The sequence below is a fragment of the Anticarsia gemmatalis genome, chromosome 4, assembly GCF_050436995.1.
Source record: "Anticarsia gemmatalis isolate Benzon Research Colony breed Stoneville strain chromosome 4, ilAntGemm2 primary, whole genome shotgun sequence".
In the NCBI taxonomy this organism is placed as follows: domain Eukaryota; kingdom Metazoa; phylum Arthropoda; class Insecta; order Lepidoptera; family Erebidae; genus Anticarsia; species Anticarsia gemmatalis.
In genome coordinates this window covers 5633965-5650098 of record NC_134748.1, presented here as the reverse complement: position 1 = coordinate 5650098, position 16134 = coordinate 5633965, and the positions used below count along the sequence as shown (strand labels likewise).

The following is a 16134-nucleotide window of genomic DNA, read 5'->3' as shown; positions in this document are numbered from 1 at the left end:
TCGCTTCATGTCAGATTAAGTGTCTATTACAATATTCTGAATGTGCTCAAGTCAGACGGCGCGGCAGTGATAATGATTTGCGCCTGGTGTCGTGGATTCGATTATCATATATTTACCGGAGTGGGACTGGAGAAAACGAATAGTTTTGTTGGTAGGTGGGATTTATTAGTTACAGGGTACAAAGTATGCGGGTATCTAATCAGATTTGATTTTATATGATATGGAGAGTAGGTACAATGTTGAGTGTGTATGATAACAAATTAACAACATTATGCAACGTTTGTTAAATAATATTTTGCACTCATACGAAGAGTAACATAGGAAGGATGTTATATAATATTAAATAAGAAGAGATTTTAACATTATCTTATCACGGTTCATAACATAAGTAATAGTATTTTAACATAATCAGAATCAGTTGATTTAATAACGAGTCAATGAACTCAAATGATACACGAACACTGCCATCTATGTATGATTAGAAGAACTACTTGACTTGACCTCGAGTTGGGCAGCACTCTAGCAATATTTTTCTTCACGTCCCTTGGTGGCGCTAGCATAGCTTTGCTCGTAGCCATTTCCCTGTTCAATTTATTAATATGCGCAAATTGAACGGTTTTTTCCATCATGGAGCCAAATAAGCATATTTATTCAATCGTAGTCTGTATATAAAATAGGTAAAGGCTAGAAATACTATTAGTCTAGCACCTATGTATTTCTCGCTTTGTACTGAAGGCAACTGGTTTCAAAATTGGTAATAAGATTTGTTTATTTTCATTTCCACTTCATTATTTAGTTTATGTGACATCATGAATGTATCTCTCCCGAGGAAATACACAATGTTAATAGTAAGTACTTAATAGTGTATCCGTGCATAAACATAATGTAAATTAAATTTAAACGTCACTACTTGACGAAAAACAAGCATTCATTGTTTGCTCTCATTTAAAATTACTATGAGTTACCTAAGAGGTCAAGGTGAGGCCGAAATTCAAAGTCTACAAAGAATATACTTTAAAAATGCATTTATTACAATAATAAATTAGAATAATTGTTATAAATAATGTTTAAAGAAAATACCCTTGGATCCCTTTGTGACGTATAAAAATTCATACAAATATTGGTAATAAATCATTCACAGGTTACACAAAGTCTTGTGTCTATTAGGCAGTCATTTACCTAAACTCTTCTTCAAGTTTTCAGCGAGTTTGTCCATAAATTCGAAGGTTTCGTAGTAGTCTGACCTCTTCACGTTGTTCATACCCTTAATGCAGATAGCAAGATCCTTGGTCATTACTCCAGATTCGATGGTGTCAATGCAAACCTTTTCTAAGGTTTCGGCAAAGTTCTGAAGTTCGGCGTTGTTGTCCAACTTAGCACGGTGAAGGAGACCTCTGGTCCAGGCAAAGATGGAAGCAATAGGGTTGGTGGAGGTCTCCTTGCCTTGCTGGTAGAATCGGTAATGTCTGGTTACTGTGCCGTGAGCAGCTTCCGCTTCGACGGTCTTGCCATCAGGGCAGATAAGTACAGATGTCATTAAACCGAGAGAACCGTAGCCTTGAGCAACCGAGTCAGACTGAACATCTCCGTCGTAGTTCTTGCACGCCCATACGAATCCACCTTCCGACTTCATCGCGTAAGCAACCATATCATCGATCAACCTATGTTCGTACCAAATACCGGCAGCTTCAAACTGCGATTTGTATTCCTTCTCGTAAATGTCTTGGAAGATATCCTTGAAACGGCCATCGTATTTCTTAAGGATGGTATTCTTGGTGCTCAAGTAGAGCGGGTATTTTCTGTCCAGAGCGTACTTGAATGAGGAGTGGGCGAAGTCGACGATTGATGCGTCAGTGTTGAACATACCGAGAGCTACACCAGCACCTTTGTACTCATTAACAACATGCCTGATGGGTTCACCACCGGCAGGTGTGTATACGAGCTCAAGGGTTCCGGCGCCGGGCACTACAAAGTCAGTGGCTTTGTATTGATCAGCGTGGGCGTGACGACCGATAATGATGGGCTTTTCCCAGCCAGTTACAAGACGAGGAATATTCTTGCAAATAATGGCTTCCCTGAAGACTGTTCCTCCGAGAATGTTACGGATAGTTCCATTGGGACTCTTCCACATCTTCTTCAGTTTGAATTCCTCAACTCTCTTCTCATCGGGAGTGATGGTAGCGCACTTGATGCCGACATTGTATTTCTTGACGGCTTCAGCGCAATCAATGGTAACTTGATCGTCAGTCTTATCACGATTTTCCATACCCAAGTCGTAAACATGCAGTTCAATGTCCAAGAAAGGTAAAATAAGTTTTTCCTTGATGAGATCCCAAATAATTCTGGTCATCTCATCACCAAGGATGTCAACAACGGGTCCAGCCTTTATTTTCGACATTGTGGATACCTGTAATTAAAGAAAAGAATACAATATCAATATGATGACTTGATAGAAAAAATAATACTACGAAAAACCGCAATCTCTCCTACAAAACAATCACCGAAAATTCATCAAATATACCAAATGAAATGTTACTAGTTAGGTAGTTACGTATCTTATCGCTATTGATAATGCAAACATTGCCGAACCGCAAGTGTAACCTTGGAACGTGCGAAACATGTCAACTCATAGATAGTGAGATCCTGAACTTTGTAGCGAGAGGTTAATTATTTTTATAACTTACTATTTAACAGGCTGCCGATTAGAAAACTCGTATAACAGATAACTATGAATATGATAATCAGGTCAAAGCCCTAATAAATGGCTCTTCTTATCAGTACTGAGATTTGGTTGGAGTGTTAGTTTATTATGTAAATATTAAGATCACTGTAATACAAATAGATCGAAAATATGTAAAGAATAACATAGCAACGAATTGTGATGTCAGTTAATCCTCATTTGCATCCAATGGCCAAATATTCTAAGTACATTGGTCACATACAAATGGTTGGTAATGAATAGTAATGAAATAAAATAATAAGGTACTTCCACACTGTACCCCCGGCATGTTTATTTAATTTTGATTTAAAATAAACTGAAGGCGTAGCTACATACTAATACATAATTAATTACTTAACTAATCAAAATGTGGGTGTGTCTATGTACCAATCAATCTATATACCTATGCCTATTACATTGACAAAAGAATTATTACTCACAATAAAAACATAATGTCTGAACTAATTAAGTTTCTTGTGTATTATCTGTGCAAACACAAATATCACAATGATCTTATTCAACTGTATTGCAATGCACCAATTGACGTACAATGAAATGACCTAAATGCTGTAAAGATAATAAACTATCTATTTTAATAAACATGTTTTTGGTTTTACAAATAAATTCCAGTTTTATCGTTGCATTTCAATATAATAACAACAAGAGCATGATGAAATAAACCACATGTTATTGTCTTTAATTTCATCTTCACTTTCTCACATCAGTATTTACGTAGCAGACTATCAGTTTAAAAAAAAACTTAGGCATATAGATAAAATATTGACAATGGTTTTCTTTTTTTTTCTTATAGCTAAGTACAGTTTGTAATTAATGGAGAATTACAATGATAAAAGTAACGCTGTAATTATAAATGTTACATACAACATTTAATTTCATAGATTTACTAAACAAATATATTTGTCCATAGTAATATCAAGGTAGGTATGTTGTAACCCATTGTATTGTTATCAGACAATATCAGTTAAATGATATTGGTCTATTTTACGCTGCATGGTTTATTTTTATTTATCACTATTGTTGTACTTTTTTACAGGTGGCCAGTAGATAAAGCTTGCAATCAATAAGGCCAGTTAATATCTCATGAAATGAATCAATAATAAAACCTATGGTTAGGTAAGGTTTTAATTATAAGCATACAAGGTCACTAATAATAAACAACATTATTGTAGTTTTATAAAGTACTACTTTTAACTATAGCCAGTTAAGTAAATAACTCCGAAAAAATAATGAGCAATGAATAATTAATGACTACTAAATATTTGCAGAATTTGGAAAAACAAGAATGACAAGCATTATTTTCTTTTTTTTTTTATCTAAATGCATATCTTTTCTTTTATTTAGGAATAGAGATAATCATACATATTTGTTGAACATAGAAATTGTTATCAGAAGGCTTTAAGTACAAGTCAAATACAGTTACCAAGAGTGAAAGTAAATTTCTCCAAAGCTATGCTCAAGATTGCCTCCTCTTTACAAGTGATTAGGTACCTACTTTTGCTTTCCCATACAAGTAACATCATACCAACAAAAAAAATAAAAACAAACATGCAATAAATACAGGATTTCTAAGAGCATAGAGCACACTAAGGCATTTCAATTGAGTCTGGAATGTGATGTTCATTGAATAAACAGATATGTACCTAATTGTTACGTGTACCGGAAAACCGATGAGTTCTAAAAATATATACCATACATAACCTGCACATAAAAATTATAATATGCCGAATATGAAACTGAATAAAAATATTTTGAGAGATTTTTTATAGGATACATAAACTGGTTCGTCGCGACGTTAAGAGCAAAGTCCAAAAGGCTTGAAATTATTTACCTAATAAGGCTTTGAAGCATCAGTAACTAAGTGAAACAGTGCATGAATGCATAAATATCCAGAATACGGAATAATAACATATTAAACTTAATGAATCAATGAAAGTCTTACCAATTAATGTTTCGATTCAGTTAATGATAATATTTATACGACTTAGGGCACGTCGTACTCCTCCCACTTCTTGACTGGACTGAATAAATCGGCTGATCAACTCGCCACTTGCCAACGAATGATTTATCAATATACGTGTAAGTTGAATGACTCGATTATTCACTCAAGGAAGGCCACTTCAGGGTAGTTGCTAGAATAATTTATACAAAATGAAATGCAATTTTACCTTTATTCTCGTATGTGAATCGACTGGATACTGGATAGTGGACACAGATTGTATTTTCGGGATGTGATACGTCGATAGATGACGTTTTAGTTCAGGAATTAGGATAAAATGAGAATTTTATTACTATTTGCGTATACTCTGTATGAAATGCTTTTTTAATAATAAGTTGCCTTGGAATGGTTATGTGCTCCGAGTTTTTATTGCTTATTTGCGTGGTTTTGTAAATATTCTCACTATCAAGCAAAAACAAATAAATATTTTAGTTCCTAAAAAGACTCGTTATCAAATTTTGAATAAAAAAGTTGTATTACCTACCTACCTTATCCTCTCGAGCGCCCCAACGTCAAAATTCAAATATACCGTTAAGCGTCCAGGCCAAAAATGGCGCGCGAAATTGAATTGGCGGTTGGCGTTTAAGCGCCGATTCCGTCATATTTTAATACTAACACCCTAGCCATACCTTATATATTTGAAATCTACATAAAATTTGCTATAGATTAAAAAAATAAACCACAAATAATATTTGATAGTGGTAGTACAATAGTCGGTTTAATCTGAATATTGTGTGCTTTAGGCATGTGTTTGAAGAAAGTCTAATAAATATTTTTAGGCAAAAAAAATAATATGACGAAAGGTCTTATCGTGTAGTTAATGAATAATGACATTAAAATCCAACTGTAAAATATACTCAAATCTTTAAAATTAGTTAAAAAAAGGATTTACAATATTGGTCATAAAGGAACATGTCGTTGGGTCAGATGTTGTTTAAGGTGCTCTCTGGCCTGTATCAACCACTTATTCAAGTGTGTGCATTAGATCGTCGTCTCATTTCATCAGCTTCAATGTCAAATATGTTTGAAAGGGATAAACATAGGTTTAGCATTTCGTTTTTACGTTTTTAAATGTAAGATCGTTTTGCCGTACCACGGTGGCGGGGCGCTTGACGGGGGTAGAACATTCAACCGTGACACGGTGGCCGGGCGCTTGAGAGGATAAGTTACCTACAAATTTACTTTAAAAAGGGGAAAATAATGAGAGTCGATTGGCGCTTGATGTTCTCACGAACAAAAAAGAGCAATATATCACATTAGAGCAATTTAAGGAAGACTTCGTTTTGAATTAAGGGTTTACGAAATTTTAATGTAAAAATGAAATGAAGGTTTTGTAATGTCAGGAACTTAAATTTTTTGATCGTGCAACATTATTGCCCTTCATGCCCTTCACCTCGGGCCCCGCCCCGTCAGCTCCACACCCCCTCCAAAATAATTGTTTGTTGTAAAACGTAAATGTATGTCTACAAATTACTGAAATTCATATTGATCAATATTGAACTGTGAAACAATGTTAAACTTGTAAATGAAATTGTTGTTGTTGTAGTATGTAAATAAAAAGAAACTGTGAATGAGATTGTTCCGAAATCGAAATGGTGGTGCAAAAGAATTGGAATAACGTTGATGCGTCGCAACAGAACCCAGTTTCCGAGAGTTCCACCACTTCATGGAGCTTTCAGGCACCAACCAAAACGTTGACTGTTCGGCCAAACAATACTTGCACAATGCAGGCGGTAATTATTTATTCTTCCATTCTATTTCGATGTTTTCATAGTAACAAATGTCAAAGCCATTGAAAATCCTTGAGTACAAGGACATAGGGCTATCAAAGCAGACACAATATGTTTTAAGTAAATGAATAAAATGTTTGCAGTCTAGAATTATTATCGTTTGTTTTTTAACATTACTTACGGTAATGTTGAGGGATTTAAGGGCTAATTTAAATTGTATACTTATTGTTAATAATATTCAGACTCAGTAACTATCTTTCCAATTATCTACTATCTCTTTGTAGAAGCAGCCAATAACCAGGCAAATTGCCATAAACACACTGGCAGCTATGCACAGAAGGTTCAGCCTGCCTGGACCAGTGCAGCCACACTCTAGACCTATAGCGGAGTTCAGAGCCAGTGCAAACAAATCATTGGATATGCTGCGACAAACCATACAGTCTGCTGTAACTAGGGAAATTGATCTTGTCATTAAAAAATATCTGGAGGTAAGTGTGTTTAATTTTCTTTATTGTATTTTCAAGGCATTATTTAAAATTAAATTAAGATCACAAACAATTTGATTTTTTAAATTTTTTTTTTTTTTTTTTGTTAAAAAAAGACAACTCCCGCACTAAGAATTTCTCTTGTGTCGCGGGGACTTTTACAAACATACAAACAACGGACACAAAGCACAACCAGACCCGAAACAATTATTTGTGGATCGCACAAATAATTGTTCCGTGTGGGAATCGAACCCACGACCTCCCGTTGCAGTGGTATGGGCGTGGCGACCTAAACCACTGCGCCATGGAGGCGCAGTGGTTTAGGTCAAGGTTGAAAAATTGGCCTTTTGTTATATATTTTCTCTTGTTTTTAGTTATAAGTATTTTCAAATAACTATTTGGTTTATATTTCAGAAATTCTTTGTACCTGCTGTAAATAACATAAGATTGAATCTGGGAGATGAATCAGTTAATGAAGATCAGGTATGTTCAATATTTGAATTATATTATTAAATGATGAATTATACTCATATTATTATACAAAATATACTTATCTATGTAATGAGAGAGTCAGGCTTATAAAAAAAATAATGTGTTAGTTATTCTTGGTACTAATGTTATTCCTTCTTTATATTCAGGTAAGAGCAGTCTGCAGAGCAATGTTAGATGCAACCCGTTTGTTATATACTGCTCCATCACGGCCAGCCCAAACATCATACGAAAATAGTGATTCGGAATCCAGTAACAGTGCTGACTCCAAACTTGGCATAAAACAAACAGTAAGTAACCAAATATTGATAAATTATATAAAAATATTCACTTTTGTTGATCATCCTTTTATCATGAAATGTGAAATGCGTAAGCAATTTGATAATGAAACAAAAATATTATTGCCATACCTCTTTCTTATGTAATTAAAACAGAAACAATGTTGTGTTGTCTTTATATAATTAGGCATTATGTATTGATAGAAGTTATAACATTAATTATATTTAAACTTTTTGCATCATTAGTTACAGAGTCCATCACAGAAACGTAAGGATTCCGATAATGAGATAGACTTGAACATCAAACGTAAAAAGATCAAACAGGAAGACACCACAGACAGTGCATCCTCATCACCGTTACCATCACCTGCTATTAGAGACCCTGAGAAATGGAACCCTTCAAGACTTACACAAGATACATTATTTATTATGGGCTCACATGCACATAAGGTTGGTATATTGTATCTTAAAAATATTTTGTATTTAAAAATTCACCATCGTTTAAGTTATACAGGATGATAAGTTAAATAGGACCTTACTATTCTGATGAAAATAAAATAATTGTCGATATAAAAGTAAAAAGTCCTGGGTCTTTTTTGGATCCAGCATTACAATCTGAAATTGATAAAGATATTTTCTAATGTGGCAACAGGTACTAGGATTGGGAAATTCGCGTGGACGACTCTACACAAGGCACTCTGGCTTACTAAGGTACCCAGCTGATAGTGCTGACAAAGAATGGATTGCCAGTCATAATTTAGTCAATGCTGTTGGTGGGAAGACATACATAATGGTAAGTTTATCAAATCGTTTTATCATTATTATCCTCTGTGCAGTGAACTTTACCTTATATTATTGTGATTTCCAGGTATTAGAAGACATCGAAGAACTAGCTAAGAGTGACGCTTATAGACATAACTCACTACCAATGCTTGGGGAGATGTCAGGATTCAAAGTTCCTATGTTTATGCTTCGGAAGATAAAAGCGTATGTTCTCAAAAGGGCAATCAGTGACGAAATTAGCAATGTTGGAAGTCCTATACCATCAACAAGTAACTTTCCAGAAGAGGAAAAATATAAAATAGAAGACATCAAAGTTGAACCAAATCATGATAATTTTGACAGCAACAGTTTTGATGCCAGTCAATATATTGGAAATGGGGAAAATAGCAGAGATTTTTCTGACGTTCCGACTTTGAAAGAAGATTCAGATTTCGCTGATATCAAAGTTGAGGACATTGACGATATAAAGGTTGAGAACATAAAAGTAGAAGATCTAGATGAAATAAAGGTGGAAAGTATTAAAGTTGAAGATGTTGACTTGAATAGAATGAAGGATAACTTCGGCGACATAAAAGTAGAGTCAATTAAATTGGAGGACGATGACGCTTTTGGTCTCTGTAAGGAAGAAGATGACCAAAGTCACTTAGTTGATGGCTTGCTAGATTCAGATATAGAATTTTTGAGTCGGAACTTGGGCAACATTGAGAGTGAGGCAGATGCTAGGAAAACTATTGAAAAGTTAACTGGGGCCAATCCTGATACACTCACGTTGGTTGGTGATGAATTTGATTTGGGTACCACATTGAACACTAGTAACGTAAGTTTCAAATCTTAATCTATTTCACTCGCGTATCTTTATTTAATCTTTGTAATGTACCTTTATTTGCTGTGATAAACAATTTCTCTTTAACTAATATTGAAATATAACGATAAAATGTGATGCGCAATAAAGCTTATATTGCAATATTACATACACGACATTTCTGGTCGTCAATTTTTCAGTTATTTCCAGTAGTTGAGGTGGTAGTCGTTAAGATGATCACCACAACTTTACTAAAATGTGTGAAGTTCGATCCTCACAAACATTAATCAAACTGCTTATATGTTAAAAAATATATAACAAGAGATATAAATATGTTTTTTCTATTTCCAGTTCTCAGTAAATCAAACGAAGTGCATAACGGTAGCGTCGACAACGAGCGGCATGGTGCACAGCGTGCCGGTGGCGCACCTGGCCCCGCCGCGCATCACGGGCAGCACGGTGCACTACTACACCAGCGCCGTGCCGCCCGCGCCGCGCACGCTGCACCACCTGCCGCAGGCCACCGTCACCATCCAGAGCATTCCCGGCACCACCTCGCAGATGATCCGCGGGTCAGTACTATACTTTATCCATATGCTCCATACAATTTAAGCATTGGACCAAATATTAACACATAAGTATTGTCAAAGTTACATCGAATGAATTTACCGAGAATTCAGTAGGTAGAGCCAACGAGACTAGAAACTGTACCACCATTTTTAATTGCCAAGTAGTTTTGAATCATTTGGGTCGCCATGGGTATTCTATCATTGAGCCTCTTCATCGTTAAATTAAAGTGTTGGCGTATTCCTGGAAGCGTGAAAAAAAAATTGCTCGTAATATGTTACGTCTATAAAACTAAAGTTAATTTGACTTCGGTAAATATATACACATTTTATCAAGTATTGTTTATAAAAAAGATTAGAATTATATGCCTAACATAACAAAAATATTGACAGTTTTATTTGTTTAAAATTAAGATGCTATTGACCTTTACGATTTTATCGACTGTCATTAGGCTGATTAGTTTATCATTCTACACATAACTTTTATGTGTTTACATACAAATTTATTTTCGTAATATGAGTAAATATTTTGTATTTTTGTAATTTGCAGGATACCTATCAACACAAAAACTGGAACATTTAGCACCGTGATGTCACAAGGCACAGCAAGTACAATAATTGGTTTTGGCACGCGGACATCAAACGCGACTATTATTGGAACACCTCAGTACGTCAATGTGTCATCAAAATCTTTCCCGACGGGCAACATTCTACATAACGCCATAGTATCACGAAACATCATTAATAGAAGCAATCTTGGAGCGCCTTCCTCTACAGTGTCCTTCAACGTGACTGCAGTGAGGCCAGTGCTCCACACATCGACACCAAAGATAAGTACCGTGGTCACAGCCAGTACTAGTGATTTTGATAGTATTTCCACAACCAAAGATATGATAGACAATGCTTGTAATTCTTCTGTCATGTTGAAGAAAGTACTCACTCTTGGTAGCGCGGGCGCTGCTAAGTCGTTTATGATGCATAATACTCAAAAGGTTTTGTCAACTGGGTTCGCAAATGGTGTAACTCCGCCACCTAATGTGACTATCGTTAGTTCAGGGACAAGTGGTGGTTTGATGAACAACAATAATATTGGGATGTCGTCTTCAAGTATTATGAGTCCTACGTCTGGTACGTTAAGTGCGACACACGCCACACTATCGGCTCTGTTAGCTTCAAACGCCGAGAACGCTCAGCAAGGTAAAAACTGATATTATTCCAATCTCCATTCCAAAACACATAATAATTCTTGATCTCATTAATAGTAAGATTATTTCTTCTTAAAGATTCATATTAGTGAATGACGTTTGCCAACATTAAGCTTTTTAGAGCGCAGCAGTAGAAGTAGAGTAAATGAGTATTGGGATACGTAAATAAGGGGCCTAAATAATATAATTCTTAACTTTTTCTCTCAACCCTTTACTCTCTCTGAACGTTGTAATCGATGTATTAGGTGTAATTAAAAGTCAAAATTTCAATAATTAACTAGGGATTCGGGCAATTAATCGTCTAAAATGACGATAGATATGTTTGAAGTTTCTTGATTTTTAACTAAATCACGATGGTAAACTGCCACACTGCCTACAGCCCGGTAAAGAGAGCAAGAAGGACTTATAAAGACAAATTATTTATTACAAACTGGCAGAATTGTGTAGACATACTTATAAAATGAATATTTGATTCAGGTGGGTTATGTATGCACCAATATCCTATCAATCACTACTAAAACGAATTAAGTCGTTATTATTATACAAACTGCAATAACATCCGACAGGACTGGAGTAGGCTCCTAGCTGGTATCCTGACACATTTTATAAATCCATTTTATTATAAAATCATAGTTACAATATTGTTACTCTTATTGATCTCTTGTCTACACCTTTCTGTAACATGTTACATCAGTATTACTTTATTCTTATACAATTATAATAATATTGCTGTAAACCAAGTAACATATTTTATGTACATAAATAATTGATGTGTGTGCAGAGCCAATATATTATGTACTTGTTGAATCTACCTCTTGTGTTACCTGAATATAGGTGATTTCCAAATAGTTGGAGGTCTATGGTTGTGTATGTATTATTTATTATAAAAGTACAAAAGATGACTGCATGAGTCAGTATTATTTGTGTAGTATTTGGTGTTGTGTAGAATGTCACAATTATTTACATAATGGTAGGTTAATCTGTGTTGCTGTATCAGGGTATTTCTTAAGAAAACAATTGTTAATGTAGGCTTCTTCCCTAACATTTACTTCTTTCAACTACTTTTATTAAACTCACTTTGACTGACTATTTCAGTTTAGAATTTGAATAATACACAAAAATCTTTATATTTTTTGATGATGTATGAAAAACTTTTTATGTAGACGTTCTACGATTTTTATTAGCCATTCTTTCTTCTACACATTTGATACAACTGTGTTCGAGATATGTAAACGTAATGTAAGGATGTTAGGCCAATCTAGATTTAGTGTTAGGCACCAATGCTATGATAATAGGTGTAATTTGTTCATAAAGAACAAATTATTTAATGTGTAGGAACTGTAGGAAGTGAATAGTTTAGAATGACAGGATCTTTCTCAAGATAAAACCGGCTTTTTTCATGAAATTTCGTTGTTGATAATTTTGCAAAATAATATAAGAAAACTTTTTGTGACTATAAGTTACATTTCACTTCGTTTTCGAAGTGTTACCTGAATTATAATTGTGTTGTCCGACTAGTAGTAAATGAGAATAATCACTATCTAAGCTACTCATCTCAGCAGTTTTTATTTGTTATAGAATGTTAAGGTACTTGTTTTTATTATGAAAATGTGCCAAAGTTATGCCAAGAATGTGTTATGGTTGTAGATTTTAGGATTTTTTTTAAGTCTGTTAGTACATATTTGCTAATGCCTGTTTTACCTGCTAATGACGCAACTGCTTCTTATGCTTCAAAAGGCCATTAAATGAATACTATTTAACTTACACATAATGTAAGTGGAATCTAAACGAATGTTCTCAAAAAAATATCGTGCAATATATTGTTTTTATTTCCTTGGTTAGTGTTGTTTGATATTAAAGACTGCATCTGATAATCTTCGCGCATGAAAAAGTTTTTTGGAGGTAGAAAATCACGAAAGACTTCTTCAGATGCGTGCGACTAGAAAACTGTAGCCTAGACCGTGGTAGCGCGTCGACCCAAAGTTCGGAAAGAACTGGTTATGTCTTTATAAAATTATGGATTTTATCAGTGACATAACTTGGCAAAATTTTGCAAGTTTTGGTATGTTATTGAATATTCTGTTGCCGACTACTTGCACATTCACCACCATTACATTGTTATTTTTTACATGTGATATATAATAGAGATTTAACAACAAATGGCGAAATTTATTCAAATTGTGATAAACGATGAATGTTTTTATTTAAATATCGTTGTATCGAACGTTTCGTACCATGAATATTGCGGTCCATTATTTTTATTTTTTAAGCTTTACTGTTATCGAGCTGCAATAAATATATTTTGCTAGGTTTTGCCAGCGTATGATTTTGGCTTTAATTATTATTTGCTTGCAATATTTTTTTCTGCTTGTGTGCAATGTTATTTTATTTATTGTTTTAGGCGTTATAATGCTTTTTGTTGCAATATTGTTTTAGAGCGGCTTTTTTGTGTTTTTGCCAGCCTCTTTGTTACTGCTTAGCTTAAATGCAATCACTATGTTAAGTTTCGTAAATACAATCGTATTTGGCAACTTTGTTGTAGGTTAGTTATTTATTTTTTTATGTTTTTTACTGAACGTGTTATAAATTAAGTCTTCAAATTGTTCATGTGTATCTCAGTGCTGTGTTTGTAAAATGGCTGTGTTTTCACGTTAGTGATGTACCTTGTTCTGGTAAAGCCTAGAAAGGCGACATATCTTTTTGGAATGCATGATTCTTTATGACGCTATGGTCTATTCGAGCTTCGAAAATATTAACTGAGCCGGTCTCAATAGATAGACCTAGACAATAGACCATTGTAAAATAGAAATTCTTTCAATAATAAAGCAATAATAATTTACGGTCTTAACATTTTTTATATATATATTTTTTTTTTCATTTATAAAAGTATTTGTCGTTTCGAAGCCTGATTGACTATAATGTTACGAAATCATTCAATGATCGTTACAATGTAACGTAATGGTATTTGTTGAATCAGAATAAAGGATGATTGTTACACTGTACTTGAGTCAAATCTGAATTGAACCTTGGCATTGCCTTTGTTACAAAAATGTATGAATGGACTAATTTACATTACACAGGTCGGGCAGTAATTACTTACATGTCAAATTATAGTATGTCAGTGGTTGGTAAAAGGACAGTCATGAACACAAGTGTATAGTGGACCTTTAGTACAATCAGCCACAGAAGTGATAGTGTTCATTTTCAGAGTATGAGGTTGACTGTACTTATGCATTAGCTTAACTTATGTCTTTGACTAAAAGTTTAATTTAATAAATGAGTTGGATCGAGAATGTGACAGTATTTTTCAGATATTAATGCTTATGGTTATTTATTCAGATTCGACTCAGTGTAGTAATAATAATTAAAAACAAATAAGTAGTTCTACTAGAGCCGCCATATTGGCTAAATATAATGTAACCACTAGGTAAGAGAAGAATTCCATATTTATGGTTGTCGTGGTTGTGTCAAAGTATTGTACTTATTCCTACTTATCGTCTGTAACTGGTTGTTATTCGTATGGTAACGTATATCTAGTGAAACTTTGATCTCTCTAATTATGAATAGAATGTATTCAATGCTACTCTTATAAACTGAACTGCCATTGGTGTAGCTGGAGTCTATAGCAAAACATATTAAAGAATTTTTTGATCTTCAATCCCATTTTCTCAGTAACATCCGTTTTTAAAGTCTTTCACGTTAAGCCATATCATGCATGGACTATCTTTGGATCGGTCCGTTTTTGGCGAAGTGAAGTTACTCTGGTAAAAAGCTTATGGTTGTTTGTTTAAGCTCATATACATTTGATCGATGATGAAGCTTGCCATAGACTCTGGCTTCTCCATTGATAATTGCAGGCCTAGTGCCATTAATGTGGTAATAACCTATATCTCGCAGTACTCGTGAAACATTCTAAATCCCTATATGAAATATTTATTTTAGCCACATTAAGCTTGGTCTACTGACAGTGATAATCTAACTGGCCGCTTCGATACAGTAATCCTTATAGGATAATCTTAATTTCATATTTTTATATTCTTTTTCCCAAAAATACTAAAAGTTTCTAAGAAAGTATACGTGGGTATAAAATCTCAAATGCTTAAGCAAACTGAAAAAAAATGTAGGTAAACCTGCATAAAAACAGGAAAGTTTTAAAGTTACACTTTTGGTCTTGTTATAAGATTTGGTTTGCAGGACATTCAAATGTCCAATAAGAAAGCCTTATAAGAAATATTTTGGGCCCAATTCATGGACTCTGATTCATAATGAAAGCATGTACTATGTTTGCGTGAAACGGGATATTAGAGCGACTTAAACCGAGCGCGTATTTTTTGCCTAAACCTATTTCATGACGTACCACTGTCATCAATATATTGTGGTCCTTAATAGAAATACACGATTAGTGGACTGCAAGTCTTTTGACTGCAGTTTCATTATTTAAGAAAGGCTTATGTACCTACGTATACGGCGACGAGCGTATAGGTATACGTAATGAATACGTGCCCGGTAGCTAAGCCCTCTTAGTCCTACAATATTAAACAGCAAGTCAATAAATTCTTACTCAGTGACTATCCAATTCATACTATGTATGTATTCATAATATATTATAATTAAAATCCTTGGGTATAAGCTTGGGATAGATAACTATGTGAATTAGCACTGCCCGCTCTCAAATATACGTGTTTAAGTAAATAAATGATATGTTTAACTTAATTTTTGTTGTATGATTTGGTATCTTTACCCGTTGTTTGTTATACATTTTAGTATGTATAAGTTATGATCTAAGTAAAACTTAATTAGCAATGACTGTGTGACGGTCGAACACTGAAACGTAGTTTAAATTTCAGTAACATGCCGCACTTGTCACTTAAAAGTGTTTTTATAGTGACAGAGCGCTACTCAAATATGAGCAACTTACGTTTCTGTTTTCCTCCATAAAATAAATTTCTTATAAAGTAGGTACCTACTTATATGCCATTTATATTTTGTTATCAAATCTATGTGTACCGATTAAGTTCTTACCGGTTTTAAGGCTACTATTTAAAGACTTTATTATTGTA

General features: G+C 34.2%; 2 protein-coding genes across 4 annotated transcripts; one reads left to right on the top strand and one right to left on the bottom strand.

The window, feature by feature from the left end:
* Positions 1-1008: 1008 nt before the first annotated feature.
* Positions 1009-5050, bottom strand: Idh (isocitrate dehydrogenase [NADP] cytoplasmic). Of its 2 annotated transcripts, none has more exons than XM_076113253.1 (2): positions 4906-5050; positions 1009-2407 (listed from the first exon to the last, which is right to left on the bottom strand). In XM_076113253.1, exon 2 carries the CDS (start codon positions 2396-2398, stop codon positions 1172-1174), a length of 1227 nt encoding a protein of 408 aa, XP_075969368.1. In that variant the 5' UTR covers positions 2399-2407; positions 4906-5050; the 3' UTR covers positions 1009-1171. The 2 variants fall into 2 exon arrangements, with proteins under 2 accessions (XP_075969368.1, XP_075969367.1); XM_076113252.1 differs by lacking the exon at positions 4906-5050 and adding an exon at positions 4680-4836.
* A 961-nt stretch (positions 5051-6011) lies between these two features.
* Positions 6012-15775, top strand: LOC142972281 (uncharacterized). 2 transcript variants are annotated; one of them, XM_076113251.1, is made up of 10 exons: positions 6012-6193; positions 6283-6469; positions 6751-6954; positions 7366-7434; positions 7590-7730; positions 7965-8168; positions 8371-8511; positions 8587-9318; positions 9655-9875; positions 10420-15775. In XM_076113251.1, the coding sequence occupies exons 2-10, from the start codon at positions 6329-6331 to the stop codon at positions 11075-11077; spliced, it is 2511 nt and encodes an 836-aa protein (XP_075969366.1). In that variant the 5' UTR covers positions 6012-6193; positions 6283-6328; the 3' UTR covers positions 11078-15775. The 2 variants fall into 2 exon arrangements, with proteins under 2 accessions (XP_075969366.1, XP_075969365.1); XM_076113250.1 differs by having other exon boundaries at positions 6012-6469.
* Positions 15776-16134: the final 359 nt, after the last annotated feature.